Source organism: Geospiza fortis, unplaced genomic scaffold, assembly GCF_000277835.1.
Source record: "Geospiza fortis unplaced genomic scaffold, GeoFor_1.0 scaffold361, whole genome shotgun sequence".
Classification (NCBI taxonomy): domain Eukaryota; kingdom Metazoa; phylum Chordata; class Aves; order Passeriformes; family Thraupidae; genus Geospiza; species Geospiza fortis.
In genome coordinates, this window is record NW_005054356.1 from 1,501,858 (window position 1) to 1,513,653 (window position 11,796).

Consider the following 11,796-nt stretch of genomic DNA (forward strand, 5'->3'; position numbering starts at 1 on the left):
GCCGGTGCCGCGGCAGCGCCGGGCACGGCCCGGGCGGGCTCCGGGCACAGCGCTGAGCCAACGGGGCTTTCCCAGGGCCTTTTCATAGTGCACCTACATGGTGGCTTGGAGTAGAATAAGGTGGTTATTCTGATCTTTTCGTAGTTGCCAAGCGCCTTCTATTAATGTTTGGTCAGCGGACAATTACCAGAATCTGCTGATTTGGAAGGACAGAGATCATCGAGTCCAACTCCTGTCCTGCACAGACACCCCGACAATCCCAGCCTGTCCCTGGGAGCGCGGTCCGAACGCTCCTGGAGCTCAGACAGGTTTGGTGCTCTGACCGTTCCGTGGGGAAGCTGATGCTCACTGATCTGCAGCCAGGAAAGCTGGGAAGGTCTGTGCAATCTTCCACCTACGCGAGAAAAGTGAATTCTGATGCATATAATGGAAATACACCTAAAAGAAAAACAAAAAAAACCCCACCAAACCCAGGCTGAATTCCAGAAAAAAACTTCTCTAGAGTAAGGTCTTTGAAGGGACATCGCAGAAACTTTATTGAAAATAAAAAGTTGTAGGAACATCTGTTGCAGAGGTCGGTCGTGCATCCTCACAGATGGGAGAGTAACTCAATACACAGGCTCTGGCTTTAACGAGTCTCTTCCCGGAGCCACAGAAAATACACTGCTCGGGGTCCACTGGTATGCCAACACATAAGATCAGCGTGGGAGTGAGAGGACACACAGCAATTACTTCAGGATTGAGATATTCCAAAGATTCCTCCAGGCAGTAAGCTCCCAATCATTGAGTTCAAACTCTGCGGTTCTGCTGCTCTGAGAGTCCAAAACCAGCACATTCCCTGAATCCACAGCATCTGAAAAGCAAATAAAACAGTAGGAAACACTCACCTAACCCATGATCCTTTTGTTGCAGTTAAGGGCAGCAGAGGAGGGTCCTCGTGAAGGGAATGGACTGAGGAAATCAATTTTACCTACAGAAACTCCCTGTGAATATCCCACCACCAGCAGCTGCAAACATTTCTATTTGTCTGAGCTTCAGCAGAAGCTGCAGCAAGGACCTGTCTTCCAGTTATTGATCCTCTACAAGTATTCATGGAATTAAGCCAGTAAAATTGAATCTTACATGATCCATTGTAATTAATGTGCAAATTATAATGAATTCCCTGTTTTAATGAGTTTTGTTTAAGGTGACTGTTTGGTTTGGGTTTTTTAAAACAGTAAGCATATTTTTTTCCAACAAAATCAGTTTCACTGTAACCTATCCAAGAACTTAAGTTTTGCAAGGCTGTACCAAACAGTTTCCAAACACCTAAGCAAGAGTTGACTCCTTTGTGTTGTGGTTCATAAAAGCAAACCTTATTCAATGCAATCTAGGCAGTGAACACAGCATTAAGGATAGATATCCAATTTTTAGCACATTCCAAAAATCAGCAAGAGAAAAACCAATTCTTCCACATTACTTTTCAGTTTCTAGAGAAAACTTGCAGTAAAAATAAATTCACTATTACAATGCTTTTAATACTGTCCTTTTGGCATGTAATTAATTTCTGCTAACAAGTTGCAGCTCATTTTTTTGCACGCTCACATGCATTTTAATGGAGAAACTGTGTACTAGCAACAGCTTTACAGGCCATTCCCACCAGGTGAGGAGACACAAATCCTTGGGAGTTGCTTTAGCAGTGCTGTTCTGTTCCTTTGTAAGGAATTTGAGCTTCCACACAGGCTGAGAAGAATCCAGCACCCGTGAAGAAGCCCCAGGCTGAGAGAGGGTCCCAGCTCTGGCTGCAGCAGCACACAGAGATTTCCAGGGCTGGGCAGAAGCGAGGGCAGGAGGCTCAGGCAGCTCCTGAACACCTGAGGAGGCAGCAGCTGCTGTGGCTTTTCTGGGCTTTCACTGCCCCAAGGCACAGACAGATCCCCTTTTGTGGGGATACTCCCACAGAGCACAGCATCAGGTTTGGCTGAACTGCTGACAGTTATTCAGACTGATTCAGAATAAGCCACACACCAGCAATTATTTAACCTGTCCTGAGTTTTCTTCCTCAACAGAATGAAACTTCAATAAATTCCAGCTCAAGGTACATAGGACACTTGACATCTGAGTTTAACCTCATTAAAAATGCATTTCCTCATACAGAATTTAGGTAGAAAATAGGTAGACAGAGGGCATAACTCATGGGAAATAACTCTTGACAATGCAAATGACATTGTGCTGCAGAAAGTTACTTAAAAAAAAAAAGATATTTCACATCACTGCCACTTTCATTTATTATGAAGAACAGAAACATGTTAACATTACAAAAGTATGTTTCAGTTTATAATTTAAATTAAAAAAAAAGAATAATTGCCCAATTAGGTTGGAAGTGTTTTATTACTTCTTTGAAACCATCTGCCATGATAAAATGTCAAAAGCACCGGTCAAAACAGAAATAAATAACACGATCTCATGTTAGAGAGAAAGTTGCAAATACAGTATATTAAATTATAGCCATTTGCTGCTTCACACCAAGTGATGCAGCCAGCACGAGGGAGACAGTAGTTTTACTCACGATCATTGAAAGATCTATCACCAGAACAGGGGAGCTGCACACCCAACACAAGCCTCATTCTTCCTTTCACCAATTTACTTCATGAAATCCATGAACAGTTTGAACTGGCAGTTTTGGTGGTTCAACATCCCCTTTCTCTAGAGGTAACAAGAGTGGTACAAAGCTTTTCATTAGCCCCACAAAAAGCCAAGGCTTTAATGTTTTTGCAGTCTTTGCTTTCAGGTCCATCCCTGAAAATGGTCAGTTTAAAGCCATGTCTCAAGTCCTCTTCAGCACAGAGTAAAGAAACTCAGGGCAGGCAAGAGATGCAACTTCAGTATCACATAGTGTTGTGAACCTGCACTTCTGGGGCTTGGAGCAGAGCAGCTCTGCAGGTCTATGGGGAGCACTTGTATCAGTCAGAAAATGAAGGAAGTTACAGTCCCTTTGGGGAAATAAAAAAAACCCAACCAAACATATAAAAAGCAATATTAAAAATATTAAGACAAGGCCTCTACAATTGCACATCGCTTCAGGCCTGAATTAAATTAAGAGTATTCTATTACTTATATGGTGCCTTAATTTCTGTTGTATGGCCTGCAGCAAAGTTCTCCACTGAAAAAAGCAGTGAAAACCCCAAATTCTCCACTGAAGGCCGTGTAACATGTCATTTGCATGACACCTCTCATGGTCAGTAAAAGACCACAAACATGTCCTCTCCCAGGAAGACATTTGAAAGAGAATTTTCTGTCAGGGAAAATGGATGTAATATCTACTGTAGTGAAGCCACTCCTTACACAAAAACCATAACCCATATGGACAAATGCATTGTAAAATAAACAATTTATACAGCAGCTACAGTTTGAAACATCCAAGACCCACTGCAGCAGGCCAGAGAGATTCTCTTTTTGGGTTTCTACTCCACTTTTTCAGCTTAACTTCCCTGCTTTAATGTAATGTCTGTACTTTAACTAAAAAAAATAATGCATGAAAAAAATGTATGATCATGCCAATGAAGGAAAATCATTCCCATGATTACTCAAGCTCAGAAAATTTTTTAATTAACTAAACATGTTAAATTATGCCAGTGATTACATCTTGTTATTTACAAGATCAAGTACCACTGATTCTTAGTAATGGTGCAGTATCTAAATTAAGATCACAGGGGTTGGATTATGTTCTGATTGCTAAAAGCTTTCCTTTTTAGCTGCCTATCCAGTTCTTTGGAGGTTTCGAGTCTGGAAGAATGGGCATTCAATCAAACAATTTTGTGTCTCAACAAATTTTACATTAAGATCAATTTTTGACATCCAGTCCCACTGAATCAGTGACATGGTTTAAATTTGAAACCTGTAACAATTATGACATAAGAATATAGAAGACAACACATTTTTGTTCACAGTAACACACTAATTACTGTAGTCACTGGTAAACTTCAATTTTTAATTATTCTTAAGTACTGTGTTTCAAAATACCTCTGCATAGAGCACCGAATTTTTTTGTGTGGGAGCATCAAATTTCCTGACAATTTCCATCTAATCCTTACAAACACCTCACAGACCACCAAACTTGTACTTTGAAGAATTCTACAGAAACATTGCACAGACGTTGCACCACAAGGGCTTGTACATTCAAAGGCAGCTTTCTGGAGTGCAGGTCCATCCATTCACATTGGGAAAAAAGTTCACAGAAACTCCAAAAATGAGAAAATGAAGCGAAACCTAGTGTGACTTTACACCAATAAGAACAACAATAAGGACAATTACTATAACAAACAAAATTAAAATAACGAGCATCTTCCGATTCTTCTTTTGATATTGCTCTGCCTGTAAAACAGAGAGGGAAGAGTTAATAATTAGATTTCTGGAAAGCTGAGGTACAGACTCTTGTTTAGTGCAAGTGTAATGTATATTGCAGGCAATTCTCACACAGTAACTCTGATCTGCACCAGAAGCTCCAGGGAAGGTAAATGCACACTGAAGCCACATCCACCCATGTTAAAGACTCAGTTTGCTGAGATAAGATTCTTTCCTTCATGTTTGAAGGACATTAAAATTCACAGCAAAATTTCTTTTTTAACAGGCACATTTGTTGTACCTGGTCAGCTGTGCATTTTCACTTAATTTAAATTAGAACTGAAAGCTTTGAGTTGGTTCTGAAGTTTTCTGCTTCATTCCTTCTTTCTTCTAACCATATTTTCTCATCCCTCTCCTCCTTTTAGCAGGGGAATTAATAGGACACAACATAGAGGAAACTCTCCAAAAGCCAAATTAAAGTCTATTAATAGAAGCTAAATAAAACAAAGCCTGTATTTTGTTTTTAATTAATAAGCCTTCAAAATAAAACCAAAACAAAATGACCACAAAACTCTGATCTGCTGAGATCAATGTTTTTAAAACTTTCCAGGTGTTCATAGCAAAACTTCACATTAAAGCAAGAGGTTGGACCTAACATCTAACAAGTGTCAGATGGTAAGAGAAAACATTAATAATTATTCTTTCTGCTCATATGACTGAGATAATGTTTTCAAACTAAAATCTGCAGTGAGGTACCCAATAACCAGCCCTATTCCCAAGTGCCTGGCTTTTAAAAGAGAGAAGGAATTGCAGACAGGTCCCACCAGGTCAGCAATATAAATATCAAAGCACATTGGTTGGATGCCCAGAAAGTCTTTGAAGAAATCAACTCGAGGCATCAAGCATGACATTACCAGAAGTTACATGGGAAGCTCCTCTTACAGGACAGCTGTAATTAGAAAAGCTTGTTAGACATGCAAAATGGCTTAAGTATTCCATCAGCTTACCTTATGCAGTTGTTTTAGACCCTCTTCAGTTTTCATACATGACTGTTCAATATTATAGTCAATTCTATCTAGAACTGTTCCCTAAATAAAATGGAGAAAACAAGCACCAAATTGAACCTAAATGAACTTCATAAAGCAAATGTTATCATAAGCAGCACAGTAATTAACAACACTCACAGCAAACAGCTCATGAGCTATGTAAACAATGAATTTTTACAGAACTAGTTGGGACTTCATTAAGCAAATTCCTTGCTCAGTTCCTAACAGCAGCCCTGTCACCATCTCACATCACATCCCTTACAATCATCTTAATTCCAGACCAACTGCTTTTGGCTGACAAACTCAACATAAACTGATCTCTGGGAGAAATAACCAAGTGAACTGTGGCTTTCTATGTTTTTTGGTTTTTAAGTCTAACCCACAATACAAGTTGAATTTTTATTAATTTATTTTCGTTAACCCAACTTGTGGCAGATTTCAAGCAGAGGAAGTCTGAGCATGAAGAAGTAAATTAGGAAAAGTGAGTCTGGAAGCCTTCACACTGCATGGAATGTCCCATTTCTCACTAACACTGTGCTGTCCATGTACCTGTTCTACTATCATTGCTCCCAGGTCCCTAAATATCTCGTTGAGATCAGAGATTGACTGCACAATCTGACGGATTTCTCGCTCCCTCTCTTCCACCATCAGGGTGTTTTGCTCCACCAATGCCAGCTGGTCATCTGTAAAACCCTGTTGAAATAGAAGATTTACATGCTGAACTAATATTAATGACATGGAAATAATTAAAAGCATAAAAAGATTTCATAACTCAGATATTTACAATCTGAGAAGAGAAAATGCAATTAATATTGAATTTGTGTAATAAGATCTTAACTTACTCTGTCATAAAGTGTATCATCTTCCCCATCATCCATCAGTGGGACTGAGGTGTCAAAGAAGTGTTTGGACCTTTCTTCTCTATTCTTCATACCTGTAAATGACAAACTATGTTTGAGCACCAGACAGAAAAGCACAACAAAGAAAATCTGGGTAGTAAATTACATAAATCATAATATTTAAATTTTAACTGTCAGGCTTACTGTTTAACAAAAGCGTAACAAATTCAACCAGACTTGCAAGACTGATTAAATCTGTGATTTTTAAGTTGTTATGTTCCATGGAGTTAAAAAAATTAGGAAGGTTAAGAGCCTTAAAGTGTGATCACTCCAGGCTATTTTGTAACAAATTCTCTTGGGAACAATCCTTGTCTGAACTGTGACCTTCAGTTCCACCTGTGCCATTTATACCACAGGAGGAAGAAATATTAATGTTAAATTTTAAAAAATACAGTTTTTGTGGGTTTCTTTCAAGATTTAAAAAATCTATCTCAGCTTAAAACAGAATAGAACAAAATTTTACTTCTAAATAGAAATTATTCCACTTCCAGTCTGTTTATGGATGCAGAATTTTAATTTATCACAGACTATCTCTTAAGCTTTATCTATCACAGCCTGCCATCTGCAGCAGGTATCATGGCTGAAGACCAGTGGCTGCTTCACCAGTGTAACAGATGCAGCTCTGCACACCACAATTTGAGAAGCAAAATGCATTAAAATTGTGGATGGATGAAATATGGTTTGGTTGATACGCTCAACTATGACATTTCTTCTTTAGCAACAAGAAAAAGAAGTAGAACAAAGCAGTTTGAACATGGGCTGTGAACCACAAACTCTCCAATTCCAGCCTCTGGTTAGTCCTGTGTGCATCACTTAACCCTTCTGTGCTTCAGTTTCCCCAACCAAGACAAGCACAGCTCAGTGAGTGCTTCCCACGGAAGCGGCCCGTGCATTGCTGTTCCTCTCTTATGCTTACGTTTGAGATAGTCAGACTGTGCATGCCTAAAGTTGGTGGAGAGGTCCTGCAGGGCCTGTGCTAAGGAAGACACCACATTCCTGAGAACACGTGCTTCTTGCTCTGTGCAAGTTCGTGACCTGCTCTGCAGCACCTGCACTGCTCTCTGACACCTGTGGAATAACTGAGAGAACAATTCCATCAGTGCAAAATCATACAGGAGCACACACTGTAAACAGCACTTTGAAGACTAATATTTTGATTTCTACATTTTTTAAAGTAATTTTTTAATTTGCCCTGTGCAATGTTTAAAAAGATATGGAAACAGAACATAAATGAACAAATAACTTTGAGCTAACAAACTCCCTCTGACCAAAGACATTTGCTTCATTATAGTTAGCTGGACTGCAAGCCTCAGAATAGACATCTGCAGATACAGATTTCTCTGAGATAACTGTAAATTTGATTTGGTAATCTCCCAATCCTGTTCCAAGTAGAAAATCAAACAGGTAAGGAAAAGAACAGGGAGGTTTAAGTGACTTGTTGGGAAGTCCAGAGCAGAGCCCAGGACTTCTGGCTCGCTCCAACACTGATCACAAAATAAATCCTTTGCTCAGAGCAAACCACTGCCTCATCCTAAAGCATTAAAGATGTGCCAAACTGGAGGTTTAGGACCCAAAGGCCTCTGTACCTGTGTGATCTCCTGGGTTGTGATTTCTATTGCCCGTTCCTCTTCACTGCTGTCATCCAGTGTGGGCCTGTTTAGATGTTTATCATGAAGACTGGCTAATTCTTTCATTTTCTGTTTAACCCTGGCAATATCATACTGAATCTAAAACAGAAAGCCCAACAGGAAGAGAGGGAATTAATTCATGCTTCAGGGGAAAAGGTTCTGTCAAATGTTAGACAAAAATCATTGAGAGGAATCTGTAACATAAAAGGCAAACCAAATATTATTAAAAGCCACATAAAAAGCTGACTAAGAAACTGATACTCTTAATAGACTTTGAGTTTGCTACTTTTTTAAACCTACTCATTAATCTTAGACAAGACTGCTGCTTTCTAATGGGCTTCATTAAGTTAGAATAATATTTTTATAATTATACAGCATCACAGCTAGAAGATTTCGCCAACTTCCAAAAAAATAAATGGAAATTCAGGTCACACCTTTAGCTCTGTCAGAAATTGAATAGCCTCAACTCAACAGGAGAAGTTAAATGCCATGCTTTCAACCAAGTAATTAAAAATAAATCTGTAAGGAAGATTATGCTGTAAAAGGAGACTAAGCATCTTTCTGCACAGTGGATTCTGTCCACACAAACTGATGAGCCAACATGTGTTCTGAATGTGCATTTAAAAAAAAAGGATTTTCTGAAAGTCAAGAATAGCTTCACACTCCAAATACTGGAAAAAGTTGTTAATTAGATGCTTCCAGAATCATCCCCTTGGATTTGTCAAAATATTTCCAAAACTTGCAAGGCATATAGATTAAGGAGGCAGAAAAATTCTCCTGCTAGAAAACATTAACATTTCCTGTTTTCAAACACAGGACTGCTCATCTCCACCATTCTAGGGTCTATTCAACTGGACCCCTCAGCAGCTTCAAACAAAACTTCGAGCCAAAATTCTTATTTGAATCTTTCTTCCAATACTATTTCTGCTAGGAAACTGACACAATGGCAGTGACACCAGTAACAAATCCCTCCGTGGAGGTCACAGCACCCACCTCGTCTGCCCCATCCACCCACTTGGGAGGGAGGCGCTTGGTGACGCCGATGGCGGCCTCGGGGTCCAGGCTGATCCCTGACACCAGGGCCATGCGGTCATCAGCCAGCTGCACAGGGAACAGAGACAGCCAATTAACTGCTGCTAATTACATCCCAACCCTTGAGCACCAGAAAAAGAGCATCTATGCCTTCCCATGAGTTTGCTCGTGTCAAACATCTCATCTCCTGGTTTGGCTCTCTGTGCTAATGACCCACACCCTCCCTCTTGTGCAGCATCTGAAAGCTTAGAGTTACTCTTAGAATAAATTCTTAGCAGATTTCCCAGGAGGAAAGGTGGTATTGCAGTGAGAATTCGAGTAACTCTCATGTTGGTGCATTTCTATCAGACAACAATTCACAGCCAATGTTGCGGCACAGTTCATACTGAGCTTGGCAAGTTTGAAAACTGCAGTTGGGAAAATCTCAGAAAAAACATTTATTATAACTGCTTGTTCTCAAACAATGTTATTTTGAAGAACAAACACTCTTGCAAACTGACATGCATCTCAAATGGTTAAATTACTTAGTGAGAATTAAATTGTGCTAAACACAAATAGCCAAGGCAGTACTGCAGATGATCATCAATAATACCACTTACAACATTAACTAATTACTTGGAAAAGCTTTCATATAAACATTTCACTATTTTCTCCCAAATTTGGAATTTTCCTTTATCAGGCCTGGAAAGTTCTGTGGTTCCCTACCCCATCCCTTTTTAAAAAACAATCCCCCTTTCTTCCTGAGCAACTCTTTCTTGAAAGCTATTTCTTTATCCCTGACTTTATTCCTGATCAATAAAGTTTGCATAATTTATGCACAGCATGAAGAATAGTTAATGGCTTCACGGTGCAAAGTCACTCTACCCCACAGGCCCACAACAAGTCAGATTGGTTCATACATTTATCTATTTATAATATCACAAAATGCTTGATTTCTCTATGCAGCCTGTCCTTCTACTGTGCAAAGACACTTCATCCTATACAATGAAATTCTATAAACTATCAGAATAAAGAGAGACTGTTTTGGCTCAGTGATGTAGGCTTGATGCACCATGGCAGAATAAAATGTGAAAAAGAATACCTCATCCAGCTCCTGAAGTGATTTGTGGATCCCATCAGCCCCATCCAGTTAGAGACAGCAAAAGACAAAAGGGAAAAAAGAGACATAGGACAGATATAGGGCATGGTCAGTTGAGAAAATACTGATTTATTTTTAAAGCATGATGGTTTACCAAGAACAAACAAACTGGCTTTTAAGACATGGTTAATCAATAAATACATCATGATATTGCATTTTAAGTCAGCATTTTGCTTAATACACCAACTTTTAAAAAAACATTTCAGTTCCTTGGTAAACAACAAGAACATAAAGAGATCAAGTGCAGAGCTTGGTTTGTTTTACAAAGTAATTGCACAGTGAAGTTTCTAAATGCTGAAATGTCAGGCAGAAAAGCTGCAATAGAATCCAGAGAAGAATGACAGCAAGGGCAGTCTGATTGCAGCACTCAGCATCCACTGGCTTTGGTTGTGATTGAGGGGGCACAGAGGAGCTTTTTAGGACATTTACTGACATTTATGGACAAGCACCCCAGTTCTCACAGGATCAAAACCAGCAAAGGACAAAATGCAAAAGCAAATGTTCAGTCACTTCTGTACACACTTGAGCTGTGCTCTGCTTCCAGGGAACATTAACCCTGCAGGGATCTGAAAAAATACACCAGCACATGAATCTGCACCTTCTGTTCACCAGTCCTTGCACTGGGGAGGGGATGTGTGAGCAAAAGGGTATTTCACTCCAACATTAACAAAGTCAGACCTAAAACTGGACAGAATCCTCGTGGTTTAACAAAGCAGCAGCAGCTGATGATCTCTTAGGAGATTCCCCAAGCTTCTGGAACAGGACTCCACTGTTAAAGATGCTGCTTTGATTGTCTGAGTTTAGGAATGAAATTGTTGACAGAATTCTCACAGCACAGGATTTCTCAAGGGGAAAGCTGGACATGAACTCAGGGAAGCTGAGGTGCTGTGGGCTGGAATTTGCCCCCCTGGCCTGGTGGCACTCAGCAGCTCTGCCTGGGGACAGCACCCCAGGGAAACACAGCAGCAGCACCAAACCATGAGAGACAAACAGCTCACAGCCACCTCCACACCTCTGGCTGAGACAGATCCCCTGTGGGACTCTGAAATGCCCACAGGGCCAGAAATGACTCCTTCCACCCCTGCACACATGGACAGTGCCCAGTCACTGAGAGCCCCCACTGTAGTGAGCAGCCTAGCCAAAACCTTCAATTAATGTTAACAAATAAATATTTGATGCAGGTGCTCAATGTTATTGCACTGGCTGCTGAGTAAAGTGCAGTTTCATTGCTCAGGAGAAGTGAGTTCAAAACATTTTTGAATATTTTTCTAGGTGGTATTTTAAATATAGAAATATTTTTTTAAACAATCACTTTTTCTAGGTGATATGTAAAAAACCCCCAAGGATCTACAGAAGTGACATTAAAAAATGGACAAGGACTAAATGCAGAGGCAAAGTACACATGTAGAACACAAATTACTGTTGACATTTCCTTTTCTGCAAATGCAATTTAATACACAGCTTCTTAGACATAGGCGTAATACAGTTAGCAATGAACAAAGACCATTGCCAGCAACAGGAAGCACTGCTTTTCCCAACAAAAGTCATTAATATAAAGCTATTTAGAGTGATGAGACTGCCAGCAGATATTTACTGGTGCCTGTGACAAATGAATGCTGAGTTTAAACAGAAAGTGTGAAAACCTGAGCAGAGCTGAGCTGCCAAGCAGCTCATCACAGCCTGACTAGCTCCAAACCCAGAAACAGTTACAGAAACTCCTCTGAACCAGT

General features: G+C 39.9%; 2 protein-coding genes across 2 annotated transcripts in view; both read right to left on the bottom strand.

Annotated features, from left to right (window-relative positions):
* The window catches only part of NPEPL1 (aminopeptidase like 1), a 12,931-nt gene extending 12,711 nt beyond the window's left edge, over positions 1-220 (bottom strand). Inside the window, exon 1 of the mRNA XM_031059085.1 lies at positions 188-220. Within this exon, the coding sequence (XP_030914945.1) occupies positions 188-220 (33 nt within the window). The remainder of the gene's footprint in view (positions 1-187) is intronic.
* A 2,022-nt stretch (positions 221-2,242) lies between these two features.
* STX16 (syntaxin 16) lies at positions 2,243-10,265 on the bottom strand. The gene is made up of 8 exons (XM_005423626.3): positions 10,010-10,265; positions 8,890-8,997; positions 7,855-7,995; positions 7,185-7,347; positions 6,212-6,303; positions 5,919-6,062; positions 5,331-5,411; positions 2,243-4,353 (listed from the first exon to the last, which is right to left on the bottom strand). Exons 2-8 carry the CDS (start codon positions 8,980-8,982, stop codon positions 4,249-4,251), a joined length of 819 nt encoding a protein of 272 aa, XP_005423683.1. The 5' UTR covers positions 8,983-8,997; positions 10,010-10,265; the 3' UTR covers positions 2,243-4,248.
* Between the last annotated feature and the right edge of the window lie 1,531 nt (positions 10,266-11,796).